Source organism: Anomaloglossus baeobatrachus, chromosome 5 (genome assembly GCF_048569485.1).
Source record: "Anomaloglossus baeobatrachus isolate aAnoBae1 chromosome 5, aAnoBae1.hap1, whole genome shotgun sequence".
Lineage (NCBI taxonomy): Eukaryota > Metazoa > Chordata > Amphibia > Anura > Aromobatidae > Anomaloglossus > Anomaloglossus baeobatrachus.
The window spans coordinates 29078360-29101578 of NC_134357.1; the positions used below are offsets into that span (position 1 = coordinate 29078360).

The 23219-nt window shown below is 52.1% G+C and overlaps 1 protein-coding gene across 3 annotated transcripts in view; it reads right to left on the minus strand.

Moving 5' to 3' along the window:
- Positions 1 to 23219, minus strand: part of LOC142310731 (ovostatin-like) — a 215987-nt gene that overhangs the window by 83513 nt on the left and 109255 nt on the right. For all 3 annotated transcript variants that reach the window (XM_075348358.1, XM_075348359.1, XM_075348357.1), the window contains 3 exons: positions 13583 to 13744; positions 8143 to 8373; positions 7669 to 7726 (listed from right to left, as the gene is read on the minus strand). In XM_075348358.1, coding sequence (XP_075204473.1) covers positions 7669 to 7726; positions 8143 to 8373; positions 13583 to 13744 — 451 coding nt within the window. The remainder of the gene's footprint in view (positions 1 to 7668; positions 7727 to 8142; positions 8374 to 13582; positions 13745 to 23219) is intronic.

Genomic DNA, 23219 nt, shown 5'->3' on the forward strand with positions numbered 1-23219 from the left:
CCACCAACCCTTACCCACGGAGGGGGAAAACAAAATCCCAGCTGCTCCCTACCATCGCTCCCGGGACCCCGTCACCAGCAGCGGTGGTGCCCAACCTCACCACAACCCGTGGGTGGCGTCACGGACTAAAATCCCCCAAACCAACCACCCCTTTCACTCACAGGCGAGGAGCGCCGCTCGAGTCCCCGGATCCGGCCCACCGCTCGAGCCACCAAGCAGCCATCGCAGCAGCGCCGGACCCGAGCGTTAGCGAGCGCAGCGCCCGCGACAACTTGGCGTCACGAACAGGATCTTACCGTTCTGCCGGCTGGTAGAAGTGCGCCTTGTGCCCCGCCGGCGGTGTCCGGCCGAAAAATTTCAGAATCCGCCATCTTGGGCATGAAGATTTTCCCGCACGAGCGTCTTCTCGAGCAGTGGAGGCGCGAAAGCCAAAGCCCCGCCCCTGAAGAGGAGGTGCTGAGAAAAGACCATGGGGGGACGGATGGCGTCCGGCCGCATGTAAACCGAGGCCATAAAAGCAGGGACGCCAGGACTCTGCCGCCATTTGGTTCCTGGAAGATACCGCTGCCAGCATGCACTGTCCGTCCAGTAGCCCCGCAGTCCCCGAGCCCGCGCCCAGCACCGCAGCGTGGGTAGAAATCCGGACCGTCCGTCTGAGCAGCCGTCTGCAGGTGACAGTGCAGCTCCTCCTGGAGGAGTGGGAGGCTGACATGGCGGATGTGGTGGCGGCCATACGGAGACGCGAGGCGGAGGAAGACTTGGAGGAGCGGGTAAGCGACCCACGCCCCTGTGTCCCTACAGGATCGGTCGCTGCAGCTGAGGGGCCCGGTCTGCGCCCGCTCCCCCTGCTGTCTCCCCCGCTACCCGTGTTGGCTGCTGCCGCCCCGCCACTAGGCCCGCTACACCCTACAACTGGTAGTTGAACCCTGCCTGTCCGCCCGAGCGGACCAGCCTGCAGAAGAGGTCCGCAGATGACCCGCACCGCTTCCTTGGAAGCTCCCGAGGGCAGTGTCAGTCTGCGAAGACACACCGGTGGCATCGGAAGTGACCGCACCCAGTACCGTCCCGGCTCCGGTGATCCGTCCCGTTCAGGAGGAGGCTCAGCAGGTGAGGACCCCTGTACCCATATCCCACGCCTCGGCTGAGGCTGCACCGGGTCGTCGCTGTGAGGCAGCACCCCAGGCCATGACACCGTGGGACCTTCCACAGAGGACGCCAGTAGTGGGCAGTGTGAAGGAGGCCCTGCGGGGCCAGACCTGCGCGCAGGGGCAGGCAGACGCCCCTTCCTGGGACAGGGAGCCGAGCCAGCTGGGCCGGGAAATCACGGAGAGGGAGAAGCGGAAGGCCGAGATGATAGCCCGCACGATCCAGGAGAAGGAAAACCTCCGCAGAGCCACCTTCCGGGTACGGGGCCCGGTATACGAGGGTCATGTGCGAAGATTTGACCCCCGCCGGGGGTATGGATTTATTTTCGAGCCAGGTCTGGAGGCTGAGGTGTTTGTGGCCCGCCGGGATGTCAATGCCCATCTACTAGAGGGCCACCCGGGCCGTAACTTGCTCCCAGGCGATCTGGTGACATACACGCGGCACTGTGGAGAGAGGGGCTGGTTTGCCCTGGATGCCAAGCTGAGAGGAGGGCAGGAGGCCCAAGAATCGGCCCAGCCCGCTCCTCCGTCCTGTGGTGTGGACTTGAAGTAAGGCAGCGGTCCCTCCGTTGCACCGTTGTCCCCGTTGGGACCACCAGTACCGTTACCCTGTTAAGTAAATGAATGAATCAAGCCGAGTAAATAACCTGATTGACACCGTGATTGCCCCGGCCGTTGCCGGCAAGTTGTCCCCGCAGGGACCCTTAGATACCGTTGGCATGAGGAACTCTTCATGGACATGCCTGAGAACTTGCAGGGCACCCACGAACTGGTGGGATTGTAAATAAGTTGGGGGCATGTTTTCCGTTGCCGCTTCCGGAGAGGCAGATTTGGAGGATGGGTCTGGAGGGAAGTGATGGCCCAGGCCCAACACTACCGCAACCGGTGGTGTTCCTCCGGGGGTCAGGGGTCCCCCATGGATGTGGGGTCCCCTGAAGTGACAGCCGGGTGTGAGGCACTGTACCCGTTCCCGCTCGGGCAGCCTGGATCTGGACTGGAGTCATGGGGTGCTGCCCACTTCTTAGGAGCAGCATCAGGGCTAGGTTGCTTGGGTGGGAGAGCAGAAGCCATCCGTCCGTTATTATTAAAACTGTATATATAGATATGTGTTTTGCAACGTTTAAGTGACATGCCTCCCGTAAGGGAAGATTTGAAATCCATACTGTGTTGTTTTTATATTTTTACAGTTGAAAAGAAAAATAAAACCGGTGATGGACGAGCAGCCCGCGGACGGTCTGCATTTAACCATGGGGGAATGTGGCGCCCTGGACTAGCCAGGTCGTCACAGGTACTACAACACACACCCCCACCCCGAGACAGGCACATCAGCCAGACACAAAATCCTTGTTGCCTCCCTCCAGGGGCTGATGTCCACACCAGGTGGGGTGGAGCCAGGCGGTTGGCCCCACCCACTGAGGAGTTCACAGTCCTGGAGGCAGGAAAAGGAAGTCAGATCAGTTAGGGAAGTGCAAGTGAAAGGAGTGAAGAAGTAGTGGAGTTGTAAACTGATGGGTGTGTGGCCCGGGCACTAAGAGCAAGGTTGGCAGATGGTGGTGGCCGTCTGCAGGAGAGGCAAATCAACGCGGAACCGTAGGACCAGGGTCGGGCGGTGGCCCGCCGGTACTGAACCGGGGAGCGAAGTGAAGCCAGCACACACCGGCAGGGCCTGCGGACCCCGACCAGGCTTGGAGTCGCCGTTAAGAGGTCAAATCCGTCAGTGACCGGAACCCCAGGGATTTCCTAACATCCAAGACCCGATAGAAGGCAACTGTCCGACCAGTAGAAGGAAATACAGCTACCTCCACAGCTAGAGTTCCAAGGGCCAGAGCCTGCGGGCAAAAGGGCTCCTCCGGCAATATACAAAATCCCAGCTGCTCCCTACCATCGCTCCCGGGACCCAGTCACCAGCAGCGGTGGTGCCCAACCTCACCACAACCCGTGGGTGGCGTCACGGACTAAAATCCCCCAAACCAACCACCCCTTTCACGCACGGGCGAGGAGCGCCGCTCGAGTCCCCGGATCCGGCCCACCGCTCGAGCCACCGAGCAGCCATCGCAGCAGCGCTGGACCCGAGCGTTAGCGAGCGCAGCGCAGTGGCGTCCTCCCCGCCCATGACACTATACTGCATGATTGGTGATGTCATCAGTATTAGTGACTAAATGAAAGAAAAATGCTTAGTGCAGATGGTCAGAGGAAACAAAGCCTTGCAGCAACAAGAAACACCTGCATCTTAGCTAGCTAGCAAGTTGGGGTGAGTAGCACTTAAAGGAAGGGTGTTGCGTTTTTTTATTTGTGTATTAATAATAGTGATTATGAAATCAAGTATTTTTAATACAAAATTAAACTCTCTGTTTATTTAGTTTTTATTTTATTCTAGTTTCACTGAAGCACTGGGGGCTGCCATCTTGGATTTGGTGTTTGTAACGACAGTTACTCACTCCTTTATGGCAGCCCTGTGCATAGAGAACAGTGGTCGGAATCCGACCCCATTTGGTAACATTAGAGTAGGCGTCTGCTGTGAAATGGATGCGCCCCCTGGGCTGTCCAGATCACAGCAGAGGGAGGAGATCAGCGCCATCTTTCTGCAGATCACAGCGGTCATGCTGTGTACAGCACTTTTCCCCCTGTCACCCGTTTGGCCTGTGTGAGTAGTGTACCGGCGCCCCTCCCCCTCACCGTCGATGCTACAATTTCCAATAACACCCCCACGCTCTCCCCCCATGGCCTGTCACCTGTCGGCCTGTGTGAGTAGTATACCGTCCCCCCCCACTCTCCTTGCCGCAGCGGGTGTGCATGCAGAGCATTGTTTGTGCGTGCGTGTGGCACAACATTTTGTGTGCGTGGCAGAGCATTGTGTGTGCTTGGGTGGCAGAGCATTGTGTGTGCGTGGCAGAGCATTTTGTGTGCGTGTGTGGCAGAGCATTTTGTGTGCGTGCGTGGCAGAGCATTGTATGTGCGTGCATGACAGAGCAGAGCATTGCGGGTGTGTGGCAGAGCATTGCGGGTGGTCGTGCATGCAGAGCATTGCATGCGTGTATGCAGAGAATTGCACCCTCATGTTGCTCGGTCACACACACAGTATATACAGTACACACTGTACACACGGTATATAGTATATACATACAGTATATAGTATATACACACAGTACATGGTATATAGTATATACACACGCTGACTCCTCCTCCCTCATGCTGCTCGGTCACACACACAGTATATACACACTGTACACACGGTATATAGTATATATACACAGTATATAGTATATACACACACAGTACACAGTATATAGTATATATACACGCTGGCTCCGCCTCCCTCATGCTGCTCGGTCACACACACAGTATATACAGGGTGTAAAGTATATACACACAGTATATAGTATATACACACAGTATATGGTGTATAGTATATACACACGCTGGGTCAGCCGCCCTCATGCTGCTCGGTCACAAACACAGTATATACACACTGTACACATCATTTGAGGATAAAAATGTGATTTATTATTCTATGCTAGTTAGCAAGTGGGGGTGAGCAGCATTTAAAAATGTGTCACACTTGGGCTTAGTGAAGTTGATATAAGCTAACTAGCAAGTGGGGGTGAAAAGCACTTAAAGATGTGTCACACCTGCGCTTAGTGAAGTTGATATAAGCTAGCTAGTAAGTGGGAGTGAGTAGCACTCACAGATGTGCCACCCTGGGCTTAGTGAAGCTAATATAAGCTAGCTATCAAGTGGGAGTGAGTAGCACTTAAAGATGTGCCACCCCTGGGCTTAGTGAAGTTGAAATAAGCTAACTTGCAAGTGGGGGTGAATATGCAAAGGGAAGAAGGAAAAGGGTTAACCCACACTGCTGTGTGGAATAGGAATATGATTACTTAAGGATTAAAATGTGATTTATTATTGTATACTAGAAAGCAAGTTGGGGTGAGTAGCACTCACCGATGGGCCACCCTGGGCTTAGTGAAGCTGATATAAGCTAACTAGTAAGTGGGGGTGAGTAGCACTTAAAGATGTGCCACCCCTGGGCTTAGTGAAGCTGATATAAGCTAACTAGTAAGTGGGAGTGAGTAGCACTTAAAGATGTGCCACCCCTGGGCTTAGTGAAGCTGATATAAGCTAACTAGTAAGTGGGGGTGAGTAACACTTAAAGATTTGCCAGCCCTGGGCTTAGTGAAGCTGATATAAGCTAACTAGTAAGTGGGAGTGAGTAGCACTTAAAGATGTGCCACCCCTGGGCTTAGTGAGGCTGATATAAGCTAACTAGTAAGTGGGAGTGAGTAGCACTTAAAGATGTGCCACCCCTGGGCTTAGTGAAGCTGATATAAGCTAACTAGTAAGTGGGAGTGAGTAGCACTTAAAGATGTGCCACCCCTGGGCTTAGTGAAGCTGATATAAGCTAACTAGTAAGTGGGGGTGAGTAGCACTTAAAGATGTGCCACCCCTGGGCTTAGTGAAGCTGATATAAGCTAACTAGTAAGTGGGAGTGAGTAGCACTTAAAGATGTGCCACCCCTGGGCTTAGTGAAGCTGATATAAGCTAACTAGTAAGTGGGGGTGAGTAGCACTTAAAGATGTGCCACCCCTGGGCTTAGTGAAGCTGATATAAGCTAACTAGTAAGTGGGGGTGAGTAGCACTTAAATATGTGCCACCCCTGGGCTTAGTGAAGCTGATATAAGCTAACTAGTAAGTGGGAGTGAGTAGCACTTAAAGATGTGCCACCCCTGGGCTTAGTGAAGCTGATATAAGCTAACTAGTAAGTGGGGGTGAGTAGCAAGATGTGCCACCCCTGGGCTTAAGGCCACTTTACACACTGCGATATCGGTACCGATATTGCCAGCGTGCGCACTTGCCGCCATCCATTGTGTGACACGGGCAAATCACTGCCCGTGTTGCACAACATCGCCCGGACCCGTCACACGGACTTACCTTCCCTGCGACGTTGCTGTGACCGGCGAACCGCCTTCTTTCTAAGGGGGCGGTTCGTTCAGCATCACAGCGACGTCACAGCAGCGTCACTGAACCGCCGCCCAATAGAAGCGGAGGGTCGGAGATGAGCGAGACGAACATCTCGCCCACATACTTCCTTCCGCATTGTGACCGGGAGGCAGGTAAGGAGAGGTTCCTCGTTCCTGCGGTGTCACATGGAGCGATGTGTGCTGCCGAAGGAACGAGGAACAACTTCGTTACTGCTGCAGTAACGATATTTGAGAATGGACCCCCATGTCACCGATTAGCGATTTTGCACGTTTTTGCGACGATGCAAAATCGCTCATAGGTGTCACACGCAACGGCATCGCTAAAGTGACCGTATGTGCGTCACAAATTCTGTGACCCCAATGAGATCACTTGAGCGATGTCGTAGCGTGTAAAGCCCCCTTAAGTCAAGTTGATAGAAGCAAGCTAGCAAATGGTGGTGAGCAGCATTAGAAGCTCTAGGCTGAGCTGCAATCTGTAGTGGTTGTCCCAGGTGTTGGAGACCAGTCCACCTACATGTGCCATTAGAAAGACAAAATATGCCATATTAGAGAAGAGCTTTGAGGCCAATTCCTGATTGTATATAGTGCATCCTCAGACAAAGGTTATGAGATAGCAACCCAAGATGGGCGAGAAGTTAGCCACAGAGGCCATGATATAGACACGTCGAGTACTGGTGCCTTTGTGAGGGATGGACTGTGACACAATAACTGAGAAGGGTAGACCGTAAGATTGTGCAAAGTGCCAGACCATTTACTGCATGGCATTGGTGTCAAAGAGAGGTGACCATGAGATGAGTTTTGGCAAGCCAAAGGCAACATCTGTATGGACTATGAAGGCATACCTCCCAACTTTTAAAGAAGGAAAAGAGGGACAAAGTTTGCGGTGCGCGCAGCGCGCCGCGGCACATTTTTAGGCCACGCCCCCTAACCACACCCATTTCACAGTCACGCCCATATCCACTCCCCATCCACACCCATTCAGCATGGACACGCAGGCAGCCGGCGGGCCTCCAGCATGGACACGCAGGCAGCCGGCGGGCCTCCAGTATGGACACGCAGGCAGCCGGCGGGCCTCCAGCATGGACACGCAGGCAGCCGGCGGGCCTCCAGCATGGACACGCAGGCAGCCGGCGGGCCTCCAGCATGGACACGCAGGCCGGATCTGGTGCAGGGGGTTTTCCATACCTCAGCAGCAGCACAGGAGTTTCAAGGTGCGCGCTCGACTCTGTAATGATAGAAGGGACAAACAGCGAGGCGGGGCTACAGTGGGTGAGCGGAAACACGGGAGACACAGCCTCACGGGCGGGACTCGGGATCAAAGGCTCAAAAGAGGGACTGTCCCGCTGTATCCGGGACGGTTGGGAGGTATGATGAAGGCACTACTCATGTGTGTGTGGGTTTCCTTGGATCAGTAATAGGGGACTTATCTTTCCATGGACCATGCCTCCAAATGACATTTTAGACAAGGAAAGGTACAGTATGGTCCTATAGACCTCTATTGTCTGAGTATAATGTATCCAGGACAATGTAAGAAGTAAATTCACCGTAAGTTAGGTTAACGTCCTTCTGTCCAGAGTGGATAATCCGTGCTCTTGACATAGTCTGTAAAGAAGTGAATAATATGTGCATTATAGCAGAATATTCAGTGCCTGTAAACCGTAAAATAAAAATATTACCCCCAATAACCAACGACGAAGGAAAAGACCTCATGCAGCAAATTTAGCCAAGTGATAACTCTGCACATGCATCAAAGAGTTGGCTGTAGAAGGGGAATAGGGAGGAATAGATGTCCGAATAATGATAGTTTGAGCCACAGCTATTGAAGGTGGATGATGACCTTCAAGCTGAGGATTAAAAGGGCTGTCTCATAAACACGTCCATAGAGCACATGGGCGTTATGGATGTGGCTCGCTTTTGGCCAGAATTCCCAACCCTTATGTCTTTGATGCATATTTTTGGTCTTCCACCACCCATGTTTTAGGCCCTCAGTTCTGCAGTCACAATATCCAGATACTCACAAGATAGTAGAATGTGGCGGTGCTAGCTCCATCACAAATCCCTGCGCTGCTCAGAAGGAACTGCACCTCAATGCTCTGGTTAGAACCACATCTTAGGGTGCCCGGCGGAGCAATGATCTGCAGGAAGTTCCCATTCACCGAATAGAAGCGAAACACCAAGAAGTCCGCGGTGGGATAGTCAGGACCTTGCCAATATGCCAGATAGCACTGCTCCGTATTCGGGTAACTGGCCTGTCAGTAACATAATGAAGTTATCAAATAGGTCAATATTATTTAAAAATGTTATTCATTCCTTCCTTTCTAAGGCTATGTCCGCACGTTGCTTTTTACCTGCTTTTTTGCTGCTTTTTAACTGCAGCGTTTAATGCCAAAATGGTTGTGTTCTGCTTTCCAAGCAAAGTCTATGGGAATTTGGGTTTCTTGTCCGCACTATGCAGGTCAAACTGCAGCCTTTTTGTGGCAGAAATTTGGTCAAAAACTCTGCTTTGCAGTGCAAAACCCAAATGGCAAAAACAACTGACATGTGAATACGCAGAAAGCGCTAAATGTCTGATAAAGGCAACTTTGGCTAAATCAATTAAGGCTAAAACGTGCGTATACAACTGCATGTAGGACGACGGAAAGTGCGCATGACTCGCCCACCCCAGGGCTATGGGACACCCGGTGCCGGGCCGGACTAGTCCGGTGGTAGTCAGTGGTGGCTGGGCCCGGCTCCGTGGCCCTGGTGGGTGTCAGTAGTTTATGTGGCTTGGTTGTTAAAGTGTGTGTTCGTGACGCCACCTGTGGTATGCGGCTAATAAGCCGCCGCTGCTGTGTGAGGCCACCGGGATGATGTGATGGCAGCTATGGTGGTACTGCTCCCCACAGGTGGAGCAATGCCCGGGGCACAGTTGGTGCTTGTGAGTGTCTATGCAGGTGAAATGACAGAGGCAACTCCAAGGGTGCAGTTCAAGTTCTTTACTCACAGTTCTCTTCAGGGCAGGCAGGACCCTTGGACTGCTGAGACCACTGTCAGGGACCTCCGTCTTCTGGGTGATTCAGAGTGTGAAATCCGGTACCCTCTCTCTTAGTGTCTCTTTCTCTGCTGTCTTCACTAGCCTTGCCCGAGTTAGGATGGCCCTGGCTTGGCCTCCACTACAGCCTCCAGGCTGGGGGGTCACCTGTCGGCTGATTACCCCTTTTCTGAAGGGCTGCTATGGGTTCTGGCCCTGGGAGCTTGCAACGTCCCTGGGCCTCGGTTTTTACTGTTTGGAGATGATCTTTGCACTCCTCCAGTCTCTAGGGACCGTCCCCTGTCGCAGCTAATCACTCCACCGATGTCACTGTGGACCAGGCCACCGCAGCCTGCAGCTACTCGTAGCGCCTCTGGGCCCTCGGCTTCGGTACCCAACAAGGACAGCTCGTGGTACCTACAGGACTACCCGCGGCCCTGCGACCCTTTCTTTCTTCTCTTCTTTCTTTCTCCTTGCCTGCCTCCAGCAGGCCTCCTCCTCCCTCCTTTCTCTCGTTCTTCTCCTCCAACTACATGCTCACTCCTCACTCTCTCACTCCCTGAGCGAACTGACTAGTGATGGGTAGCTCCTGAACGAGCCGGCTCTTCATAGTGAATCATATGAGTCGGCTCCTGGCAGGGAGCCAATTGAAATGTAAACGGCTCTTTGCCAGTTCCGTTCCACAGTCAGTCCCCTCTTGCCCCGCCCCTCTCGGCCCCGCCCTCCCGGCAGTAGTCACTCTGATCTTATCCAGGAGACTGAGAATGCTCCTCCTGCTGCCGCACATAGCACTGACTCACAGCCCCGCCCCCTCCAATCTGTGACAAGCAAGCAGCAGTCAGGCACTTTATTAAAGGAACACTGACATCTGGATTTCGCCTGATTATAGTTATTTACCGCCAGTTTGTAAATCCTCGCTGAGCGCGGGAGAAACAGCAGATGGAAATGTGCGTCCCTTGTTCTCTCCCATTCACTTGAATGGAAGAGAACAAATGATCCGCGATGCTGGATTGAGCATCACTGGATCGCAGGCTCGGGGGCTGCAGCGACTGTGTAAATGCACCATTAGCTAGTGCAACTTGGAATGGTTCTGTTGTTTCTGGTGAATGACCTCCCAGCAGCCCCTGTTACATGATAGCAGTGCCAATCTGAGGGACCACCTTCATGCACAGAACTAGTCCTATACAAGGCAGTACAGCCTCTCACATCACATCCCATTCTGCATACAATTGCCAGTAGTGTTGAGCTAATTGAATTGCACTTGTTTGATTTCTGCATTTTTTTTTTTATCAAACATTGTGTTTGTTAAAGTTTTTACAGCAAATAATATAAAATCTGGTTATTCTGGAAACTATTCTGTTTTATGTCATAAATTGGCACATGTGTAGATTTTTACTAAAAGGTACAATCATGGGTTAAAACATACCAGAATTGGGCTTCAAATTTAAAGCCAAAGGTAACAGGAAATGAAGAGCCGTTTTCGGAGCCAAAAGAGCCGGCTCACCAAAAAATCGCATTTTACCCATCACTAGAACTGACTAAACTTGACCTTCCTATCTCTGTCTGCTCTCCTTGGCTCCTCCCACCTCCCCAGTTGCTAAGCTGTACCCTATAGCAGCAGGGATGGGTCTTACGGCCCCTCCCAGCATGCAGCATGGGAGGGTTGCCTGCCACTTTCCCTGGTCCTGTGTGTCCCTAGCAATGGGTGTAGTGTGGATTTACCAGGGGACCGGAGTTCACTCTCTTCCTCCCCCAGAATGGGCATCACACCGCAGGTGGGGTGCAATGACCTGTGGCGACGGAAGCCTCAGGGGCGCCACACGCACATAGCCTAAGACTACGACGCCCCTATCTTTACTAGAGCTTATAATATCATCCATTGATTTTCAGCAGTGTATATATACATGTCATGTAAATCTCAGGTATACTGAATTCTGGGCAGAACACTGGCCTCCCCATCAGCAGACATGAGGTTAAATATCAAAAATAAATCTGACCTTAATATTGAGTAATATTATTCTTACGATCAACTCAGAGGAGCCTGAGGTTGATTACAACAGGTCAAATCTACTATCTAACTGGAATCAATAGCTATGTGGCATTATTTATTTGTACAGTATTTGTATGCAAGTGCAACAATGTAGAATGTAGTATGCAAGTGCAACAATGTAGAATGTAGTATGCAAGTGCAACAATGTAGAATGTAGTATGCAAGTGCAACAATGTAGGATGTAATATGCAAGTGCAACAATGTAGAATGTAGTATGCAAGTGCAACAATGTATGATGTAATATGCAAGTGCAACAATGTAGAATGTAATATGCAAGTGCAGCAATGTAGCATGCAACTGCAGCAATGTATGATGTAGTATGCAAGTGCAGCAATGTAGCATGCAACTGCAGCAATGTATGATGTAGTATGCAAGTGCAACAATGTAGCATGAAGTATGCAAGTGCAACAATGTAATATGCAAGTGCAACAATGTAGTATGCAAGTGCAACAGTGTAGCATGTAGATGCAAGTGTAATGATGTAAAATGTAATAGCTAAGTACAACAATGTAGGATGTAATATGCAACTACAACAATGTAGGATGAAGCATGCAAGTGCAACAATGTAGAATGTAATATGCAAGTGCAACAATGTAGAATGTAATATGCAAGTACAACAATGTAGAATGCAAGTGTAACAATGTAGAATGAAGCATGCAAGTGCAGCAATGTAGAATGCAAGTGTAACAATGTAGAATGAAGCATGCAAGTGCAGCAATGTAGAATGCAAGTGTAACAATGTAGAATGAAGCATGCAAGTGCAGCAATGTAGAATGCAAGTGTAACAATGTAGAATGAAGCATGCAAGTGCAACAATGTAGAATGCAAGTGTAACAATGTAGAATGAAGCATGCAAGTGCAGCAATGTAGAATGCAAGTGTAACAATGTAGAATGAAGCATGCAAGTGCAACAATGTAGAATGTAGCATGCAAGTACAACAATGTAGGATGTAATATGCAAGTGCAACAATGTAGGATGTAATATGCAAGTGCAGCAATGTAGAATGTAGCATGCAAGTGCAACAATGTAGGATGTAATATGCAAATAAAGCAATGTATTGTGTGGTTTGCATGTGAAACAATAAGCATTCTTAAAGGTGTAAAGCTGGGGTCACACATAACGACGACGACAACGACGTCGCTGCAACGTCACCATATTCTGTGACGTAGCAGCGACCATAGATGATCGTTAGTAAGCTGTCAAACATGTTATAAAAAGCAGCGACGGAGTAGCGATCATAGCGACGTCGACGGTCGTTGTGTGGTTTCAGACGTAGCGTAGCGTCGCTGCTGCGGTGTCAAACACAAGGATTATCAGCTTATCAGCATGGCGCAGCGGGATAGCAGCGATCAAAAAATGACCTGGAGCATTCAGGTGCGAGCAACGATTTCGCAGCAGGGGTCTGATCGTTGTTATGTGTCACACACAGCGACGTCGCTGTTGAGGTCGCTGCAACGTCACAGAATATGGTGACGTTGCAGCGACGTCGTTGTCGTCGTCGTTATGTGTGACACCAGCTTAAGACTTTTGAGAAAAGCAATGCTTTGCATGCATGGAACTGTAAGCTCCCTAAATACACAAGGCGGGGGGTTCACCCTTGTCCTTTGAAATCTGATGTGAAGCTGAATTGCATTGAAGTTTTATCAGGTGATGGTGAAGGAAGGGGGAAGAAAGGAACTCAATCTTCACTTATTGTGATTGTGGGATCCTGAGCTATCTACTGTATACAGATCTATTGCCTTTCATTATTATCCTGTCTGTGATGATAATGAGACTGCTGAAATGTTTTCACAACAGAACAGGAAGTGTGATTGTAGTAAAGGGCCTAGTGGCCAGTGCTAAAATTGCAAGATTTTGGGTTAATTTGCTTTTTTTTTTATTTAGATAGCAAAAAATAAATTAAAATGCTCAAAAATATTTAAAAAATGCATTAAAAAATGAGAACTTAATATAAACAATAGATCATTTTCTGATGATACATTCCTTTTAAAATTCAAGAATTCAACCTGTGTCCCCCTAGGGTTAAGGGTCTACTCCATCTACTCCTATATATGATGAGGAAGTTAACTCTTTGGCTACGCTCCACGTATTCGGAGCCAAACATGGAGTGTCTTAAGGATTAAGCTGCTGCTTGTGACATTGTGGTACATAGAGGTAGGGGAGCAGGAATCCCTCATGTCTGTGTGTGCTGTGTAAGGGAGACTTCATAGCAGCTACCCACCAGCTCAGAGACAACTGAAAATTACAGACACTGCAAAGGGGGAAAACTGGTAAAAAATGCAGGATACAAGTCCTATAATGGCCAGAAATGGGGTCTATCCCCATGTTCACAACACGCTGCCCAATTCTCTCACATGGTCCTGTTATATTCATTAATAGTTCAGGATTTATACCTACTCTAATTGTAAAATTTGGTTGAAAGAAATTGGATGTGTCTATGTCACAATTTGCGGCTCCGTTGCTGTCGGTTGTTATTCTCCGAATTTCCCAATCTCCATCAACTTCAATTTCCACCTCTTCACCTACTATAGGTTGGCTGTTCTCATCCAGTAGAAAAAGCTGAAAATCCAAAAAAAACATCATATGTGGAAGAAATGTGAATTGTTATTGACCAGAGATGTACAATATCCTGCAATATAAGGACACAAACGACACAAAAATGCTGGAGCGGCTGCCGATGTTACGAGGGGGAAGTATCCAGGAGTAACTGTCACCTCAATAGCGTCCGGCACAAAACACATACAAAATAATTGCACAGTACCCCCATTAATCACACACAGTACCAATAAAAATACCGACACATTATACAACAAACATAGTACAATTATATAGTAATAATAGTGAGTACATTCACAGCACTAACATACAGTACCCATTCAGCACATATACAGTACCAATGTATTGTCATGAGCATGGCATGGTGAAACGCTCGATGCCTGGGATGGTACTGAGCAAAGTGGACCCACTGGACCATAGGGAGACCCCGGGCTTACCCTGACATGGGGTAGACGACTGGGACTGTGACAGTTGACCCCCCAGGACAGGGGCGGCACAGGAGCAGACAGGACTGAGTCTCAGGTGCAGACAGGGACCACCAGGGTGGCTCAAGGCAGACAGCACAGCTAGGATGGACAGGCAGAGTCTCTAGTGTGGCGCCCCTGACCTGGTCAGGCACCACTGAGTACTGCACCCATGCTGGGGACAGTACAATACAGGTAATCCAGAAGGCTGACTGGGGTGTGGAACACAGGCGCATAGTGATCAGGTCTCACACATGTACCCATGAGAGGACCCCTGGGGATCCCAGGAGGGGGCAAGCCTTCACCTTCACTGGAATAGTGGAGGGGGTAGAGCCTCCATCTCCTCTCAAGGGGTGTGGTGGAGAGTCTGGTTGCTAGGTGGCGTAGGCAAGAACAGGAGAGGAGGGGCAGTGAGTCAGTTAGAGCAGAACTCCATAGGGCTCAGTGAGGAGCAGACCTGTGGGGCTGTTGCTGTCTAACAGCGCCCGCGCAGTGGCTACAGACGGGGGAGAACGGTCAACTAGGAGTGCTGCCTGAAAGCCAGCTTCAGCTAGAGAGTGCACGGAGTGGGAAGTAAGGAGACTGCTAGAGAGCACCAGGCCCAACCGGGCGGCAGATCCCGAAGCGAAGATAGATCCAGCTTTCTTCTGCTAAACCTGCCGGTGTGGGGCTCTTAAAGCCCACACCACAACACTACAAAAGCCGCAGCCACGTAACCGCAGTTAGGGCCCATAGGTCATAGGAGGCAAGAGGCTGGAGTGGCCTGGTCCGGGGAACAAGCATACGGCGAACGAAGGGGAGAGAGGCTGCAGCATCTTCCCTGGGTGACCCCCATAGGGACTCAAAGTCGGGGTCACCCCAAACCACCAAGGGCTAAGGAAGGCGAGTCAGTAGTCACCCTCATAAAGTCAGCCTGAAGGATACCTGGTTCCCACCTGGTTCATCTCAGCTACGCCCGGGCTACTCACCCTGCCATCAAATGTGAGTAAAGCCCTTGAAAGACATTCCTGCCTGTGTGGTCATTCTGCGCCTTGTGGTACTACAAACCTACACTGGGCCCTGGGGCTTGCCTCACTCTCAGGAGGCTATTCCAACTAACTGCACACACCATCAGCCCCAGGCGTCCCCTAACCTGCAGTGGCGGTCCCCACTGACCGCAATACTGAGAGTGGCGTCACGATCAAAACAGAAGATTTCCTACCAGTGACGGAGATCCAGCTGAGTGGAGTCCCTGAAGGTAATGCACCGACACCGCACTTCTGGGGCTTCACATCTGGCGTCACGAACAGGATAAGGACTAGACCTGTTCAGACAGGTGACCATGTGCCTAGGCGGTCCGCTTGAAAAATTGGAAGCGCCGCCATATTGCCACCATGAAAAGCGCGCTGAAAAACAACAGCAGCCCGCGCTGGAAGAAGTTACCGCCCACGAAGAGGTGTGGCTACCCAGAGATCCTCTGCAGAGTTCGGAGCTTGCCAGCAAAGAAAGCGGAAGCGTCCAGAGACGGCGGAGCAGAGAAGAAGCCAGCAGCTTGCTAGAAGAAATGGAGTCCAGACGCGGATACCCAGAACCGGGCACTGCTGCCTGGTGGTGCCGGGATCTTGCCATCTTCTGCGACCGGCTGGAGGCCGGGATCGTGCGACGGCTCAGAGAAGAACGCACGGAGCTCCTGGAAATGGCTGCGGCGGTGCGGACCTATGAGGAGGGAGCAGCGCGGAGCCTGCCGGATCGAGCGGCGACGACGATTCAGACCCCGATGGGTGAGTCCGGTGTTGCCCCGGCTAGAACAAGAGCCCCGACCCTAGCTGCTGCGACCGCGGTCCCAGAGGAGGCGCCCGATGCGGCGACGCTGAGTGAGGCCGCAGCCACGCTAGGTGCGGCCCGCCAAGCCCAGGCCGCTGCAGCGATGCCCCGCCTGTCCCGCCGGGCTCCGACCACCACGGCAGTGCTCATCCGTGCTGCAGGTGTGACGCTGACCCAGGCTGCCACCCTGCTGAACCCGGTCCGCCAAGACCCCAACGCAGCAGCGACGCTCGTCCGCGCCGCAAGTGATATGCTGAACCAGGCCGCAGCCCCGCCGGGTGCGGCCCGCCAAGCTCCGATCACTGCTGCGACGCCCGACTCAGCCTGCATGGACCCCATCGAGGCTGCGACGCCAAGTGAGACCGCGGCTGCAGTGTCCAGTCCGGCCCGCCAGGAACCGGCCGCGACAGAAACGCCAATTCAGGCCGCCGCCATACAGGGCGCGGCCCGCCAAGACCAGGCCGCCGCCATACCAGGCGCGGCCCGCCAAGACCAGGCCGCCGCCATGCCAGGCGCGGCCCTCCAAGAAGAGAAGACTACCTCATCATTTTCCCCGGCCTGCAAGGCCAGAGCAGACACCGCTCCCCAGTCCAGAGAGGTCCCTGCTAGGAAGACCCTGATAGGAGAGGACCCCGAATACTGGAAGCTGAAGGCTGACCTAGAGGCCCAGTTTCCACAAGAGATGGTGGATCGGTATTTGCTCCCTCCGTATACCCCCAAGGAGATTCCGGCAACCCCTGCAGCCGCGCCAGAGAGTCCACCGCCCAGACCAGCTGAAGAGAGCCCATCCCCAGCACTGCCACAACCAGAGTGCAGTGAAGAACTAAGGGGGAGAGGAGGCCAGGAAGCTGAGGAGCTGACTCCGACGCCAACCGCAGCAGACCCCTACCCAGAGCCGGAGATGCTGCCCTATTCCCGCTGGGAGGAGGAAGATTTGACTCCGTCAGCAGACGAAGATCAGCCCAAAGACCTCACCTGGGAGCCTGCAGGCATGAACCCAGCCCGCAAGACAAGGCGCAGCAGAACAAAGCGTCCTCCAACACCACAGTCTCCAGAGCAGAGGGAGGTCACAGCCAGAGACCTGGAGGAGAAAAGGTGCCTAAGGCTACTTTCACACTTGCGTTGAACGGTATCCGTTGCATTGCGTTGTGTAACGGATGCAACGGATGTGTTGCATATAGTGACACAACGGATGCAACGGATGCTGCAAAACAACGCAATTCGTTTTGATTTTTTTTTTTTTTTTTCCCGGTTTTACCAGCGGCAGACTATAGTGAACGATCAGCTGATCGTTCCCTGCAGCCGGCCGCTGGGTGATCAGCTGATTGCTCCCAGTAGCCGGCCGCCGGGTGATCAGCTGATCGCTCCCTGCAGCCGGCCGCCGGGTGATCAGCTGATCGCTCCCTGTAGCCGGCCGCCGGGTGATCAGCTGATCGCTCCCGGCCGCCGGGTGATCAGCTGATCGCTCCCTGCAGCCGGCCGCCGGGTGATCAGCTGATCGCTCCCTGCAGCCGGCCGCCGGGTGATCAGCTGATCGCTCCCTGCAGCCGGCCGCCGGGTGATCAGCTGATCGCTCCCTGCAGCCGGCCGCCGGGTGATCAGCTGATCGCTCCCTGCAGCCGGCCGCCGGGTGATCAGCTGATCGCTCCCTGCAGCCGGCCGCCGGGTGATCAGCTGATCGCTCCCTGCAGCCGGCCGCCGGGTGATCAGCTGATCGCTGTCACTTGCCGGCGCCCGGGCATGCCGGCGGGCGGGCGCTCAGCTGAGCGCTGTGACTTGCCGGCGGCCGGGCATGCTGGTGGCCGGTCATTCAGCTGAGCGCTGTCGCTTGCCGGCAGCCGGGCGCTCAGCTGAACGTTCGGCCACCGCGAGCCAAAATAAAGTTTGATTTAAAAAAAAAAAAAAAAAAAAAAAAAAAAAAGAGCATGCGCAGTGAAATCCAGAGGATTCCGCTGCTCAAAATAACGTTACATGCTGCGTTGCTCCCGCTGGGCGGAAGCAACGGAGCGTCGCCCAGCGGAAGCAACGCAGCTCCTTTTGGTACAATCCGTCACCCATACAAGTCTATGGGAAACAGCGGAATCCGTTAACGGATTCCGCTGTTTCCCAAAAGGGCGGATTGTAACGGAAGGAAAATAACGCAAGTGTGAAAGTACCCTAAGAAGGTCCCAAGCCCAGGCTAGAGGACCCCTTTACAGAGGAATAGTAGAGGACTTCAACTTGAAAAGCGGATACGGCTTCATTGTAGTAAAAGGAATAAAAGAGGGCATATTTGTAAATCGGAGAGATGTTCAAGCCCACCTGCCCAGAGGACATTCAGGCAGAAATTTGAAGATTGGGGACTTGGTACAGTTCACCTTGCATCAAGGAGAAAGGGGCTACTATGCCTTAGACGTAGCACCATGTCCCAGACAAGAAAGACAAGAAAGACAAGAAAGACAAGAAAGACAAGAAAGACAAGAAAGACAAGACAGAGATACAGAAACAGATGCAGAAAAGGAAACAGACGAAGACCAAGAAAAGAAAGATAAAGATCCTACAGATGAAACAACCACAGACAAAGATCCTACAGATGAAACAACCACGGACGACGACGGAGAGCAAGAAAGTCACAGGTGCCGGTGCCCTACATGCCCACGCCCTAGTGAAAAAGAGGAGTAGAGTAAAGAAAGAAGTAAAGAAAGTTTGACCAGTTTTGAAAAGTTTTGTTTGCAACGTTTAAGAAATGCGCCCACAAAAACTATTGTGAGAAAACCATAAACCTTAAGGCTATGAACTTGCTATAGCCACAAACTCTCGCAGTGTAAATAGTTACACCAGTGGCACCACCACCAGGGCCAGCCTGTTTAGGGGCTTGGCTCGTCTGCAACCAGGGGGGCCCGTCCGTAGAAAAGGGCCTTGGCTCACCTGCGACCAGAGAGCACGCCTGTTTATGGGGCCTTGGCTCACCACCACAAAGAGGGTACCTGGCCAGCACCAACTGTGGAGGCCGCCTCTGCATCCTGCCAGAAGAGGCTGACGGCGCGGATCCACCAGGCCAGGTATACCCTGAAACCACCAGCCCATGAAAGCCGCCTCTACATCCTGCCAGAAGTGGCTGAAGTCGCGGCCAACGGGAGAGGAAGATTGGAGGAAAGGTCTGGGGAAACGGATGGCCCAGACCTGGTTACCAACAGGACCGGTGACCTGCCTCCTGAGAGGGTTTTGGGTGGGTTAACGGACTTGTGGGTGGAGGGTGGTGATGTCTGATACCTGGTGGTTTTAAAAATGTTTTACATGTTTTAATGTTTTATGCATTTTAAAATGTTGTCTTGCAGCCCGAGGACGTGCTGGTGATAACTAAGGGGGAATGTGGCGCCCCTGACCTGGTCAGGCACCACTGAGTACTGCACCCATGCTGGGGACAGTACAATACAGGTAATCCAGAAGGCTGACTGGGGTGTGGAACACAGGCGCATAGTGATCAGGTCTCACACATGTACCCATGAGAGGACCCCTGGGGATCCCAGGAGGGGGCAAGCCTTCACCTTCACTGGAATAGTGGAGGGGGTAGAGCCTCCATCTCCTCTCAAGGGGTGTGGTGGAGAGTCTGGTTCCTAGGTGGCGTAGGCAAGAACAGGAGAGGAGGGGCAGTGAGTCAGTTAGAGCAGAACTCCATAGGGCTCAGTGAGGAGCAGACCTGTGGGGCTGTTGCTGTCTAACAGCGCCCGCGCAGTGGCTACAGACGGGGGAGAACGGTCAACTAGGAGTGCTGCCTGAAAGCCAGCTTCAGCTAGAGAGTGCACGGAGTGGGAAGTAAGGAGACTGCTAGAGAGCACCAGGCCCAACCGGGCGGCAGATCCCGAAGCGAAGATAGATCCAGCTTTCTTCTGCTAAACCTGCCGGTGTGGGGCTCTTAAAGCCCACACCACAACACTACAAAAGCCGCAGCCACGTAACCGCAGTTAGGGCCCATAGGTCATAGGAGGCAAGAGGCTGGAGTGGCCTGGTCCGGGGAACAAGCATACGGCGAACGAAGGGGAGAGAGGCTGCAGCATCTTCCCTGGGTGACCCCCATAGGGACTCAAAGTCGGGGTCACCCCAAACCACCAAGGGCTAAGGAAGGCGAGTCAGTAGTCACCCTCATAAAGTCAGCCTGAAGGATACCTGGTTCCCACCTGGTTCATCTCAGCTACGCCCGGGCTACTCACCCTGCCATCAAATGTGAGTAAAGCCCTTGAAAGACATTCCTGCCTGTGTGGTCATTCTGCGCCTTGTGGTACTACAAACCTACACTGGGCCCTGGGGCTTGCCTCACTCTCAGGAGGCTATTCCAACTAACTGCACACACCATCAGCCCCAGGCGTCCCCTAACCTGCAGTGGCGGTCCCCACTGACCGCAATACTGAGAGTGGCGTCACGATCAAAACAGAAGATTTCCTACCAGTGACGGAGATCCAGCTGAGTGGAGTCCCTGAAGGTAATGCACCGACACCGCACTTCTGGGGCTTCACACTAGCACCAACAGGACAGGACGGACTGGTATCAGGAATGGGTAGGGTAGGACTGGAACCAGGTGCCAACAGGCAGGACTGGCTGGTACCAGGTACAGGACAGGACCGGACGGGACCAGGTACAGGCAGGAACAGGACGAGATGGGACCAGATGGGAAGGATGGACAGGGTGACCTAACAACTAACTAGACAGAACTCAACTGACTAAACTGATGGTGTTAAACAGGCAAGTCCCCTAGTGGGAGTGTGCCTTAAATACCCAGTGCCTCTCAGCGACAGGCTGGAAGGCACTTCCTAGGAGTGGCGCACTAGCCCTTTAAGAGAGGGGCACTCCCTAGGAGCACTTCTGGAGGTTCTGTGATGTGCGCACAGACTCCGGGAGGTGGGAGGAAGACATGTGGAAGAGAGCAAGGACACTGGGCAACATGGAAGAAACCAGCTACGGCGGTGAGTGACAACATGTCCTGTAGGAGGGGAGAGGCAGGGATGCTTGGTTATACACAGCCTGATGTGATCTCGTGGGTAATCTGGGACCAGAAGATCCGCTTTAGTGTGCACTCGTCATTTAACCTGCGTTGGGGCATATATAATTCCACTTGGCCCTACGAGGGTTAAAGTTCCTTTCTATCCTGCAAAAATGTAAGCTGCAGACACTCTATTCTGCTATAAATATCCGCTCCATGTTGGGTGTAGCTCAAACGTTAAGGTGTCTATGTTGCAGAAGCTTGTTCTATCTGGCACTGAAGGGGTTAAGGTTAATTTCTATCCTGTAGTGATCTAACCAGTAGCTGTAACCTCAGCTGTAGACACTCCCTTCTGCTATAAATATCCACTCCTCACTCTACTGCATGTCGGCTATAGCTCAGCTCAAACCTTAAAGAGGTGGTTCACCCTTTTCATCACTGGCCACATCGATATTATGTTGAGAAACAAGGTTTCTCTCAAGCACCTTGTGTTGCCAATACTGCCTGTGAGTGGCGCTGTTGTGCTTCGCTCACCCCCTTCGCGTGACCCTGGGCTCCATGACCTCTGGGATCTGGTAATGTAACATCCACTTCCAGTTGACCTGACATCACTATGGTTGGCCCCAGTCTCCCTGAGTGACTGGGCTGTGGGCGGCGTTTCACTGCCCACCACAGCCCAGCGATGCTCCTGCTTGCGGATCTCTGCAGTGAAGGAGACAGCACGTAAGATGATAAGCTGTAACTCTGGGCTATGAGGAGCGGTGAAACGCAGCCCACTGTCCAGTCACTGAGGAAGACTGGAGCCTCTCTCAGTTGATGTAACATCACCAGACATCATAGGTGAGGGGTGAGTAGACCGCAATATCGCCGCTCACAGGCACAATTGGCAACACAAGGTATTTGAGAAAAACCTAGTTTGTCAATATAATATTGATGTCACCAGTAATGAAAAGGGGTGAACCACCCCTTTAAGCTGATCATATGGAAAGCGCTTATCCCTGTTGTGTGATGGTGTTAGTACAGTTGCAGCTGCAAAGCTCCTGCTGAAGAAATCTTGGAGTTCTCATTGTTGCATCCTTCCCAACCTGTTTGTCTCACCTACTTCCTGTTGTCTTAAGTCAGTAGCGAGACTAGCGTCTCGCTGGCCCTCACTAGCCAGGGTCAGTTCAGGGTCAGCCAGGGCCTAGGCACGTGATTGGCGATTGGGGGAAAGACCCATATGGGGACATTACGGAGAGAATGGATTAGCCTCCGTTTAGGCTCCCTAGACTCTCCCTAGCCCAGGGCCATCCATTGTATCATGTTCCTGGTTTATCCTGCGTTTTGTGGGACCCCGGTAGTACAGTACTCATTTAGTACAAGAAAAAAAAAACAATGTGACACCTGCCTGGAGCCACGGACTCAGGATTGGTGAAACAAGTGAATAGTGGAAACCGCCCACAAAGCAGGAACCCGGACCTCGCAACCCTTTAACCCCTATACAGTGATTTAGAATTATGACAAGGCCCAGGTGATCGCTGGCCATGGAAGACTGCAGTCCTGAGAGGAGCAGTAACTAGGCAGGGTCAAATCCAGAAGGTAGAACAGGGACAAAAATTATCAGGCAGGAGAGTGGTCAGATATCAGGCTAAGGGTCAAAACCGGAACTAGCAGCGTAGTACCGGAACGGCAGGAAGAAGAGTGGTCGGGCAAACAAGCTAAGGGTCAAAACTGGAGCTAACAGTGAAGTACAGGAACGGCAGGCAGAAGAGTGGTCAGGTAGTCAAGCTAAGGTCAATATACGGGAATACAAACAAACAGCAAGGAAGCAGAGTCTAGAAGGGAATTACAGGACTATATCTGGCATCTGCCAGCAGAAGAGAGAAAGCATAAGAGGAGTGTGGTGCCTTCCCATTGGCCCCAGATGAAGGGTAGCTACTCCAGCCGGAAAGGCACACACCATCACAGTCACCCAGTGGTACTGCAGGTCCTAGTGAAACCCAGCCTAATAGATGAGCGGAGCCTGCACCCAGCAGAGCCATTGACTGCTCCCTCGTCCCCAGCACCGCCCACAGTGGTGGTGTCTGGTAATTGAAGCAGAAGACGACTCCGGAGGAGATATGACACCCATTCAACACAAAAAGTAACAATAAAAAAGTGCTCATACAACATAGACTCAGTACCAATGGACAATTCTGTACAGTACATATGCTGTACCAATATTCAGTACTCATTCACACATGTAATATCAACACACACTACTAAAGTACTGTAC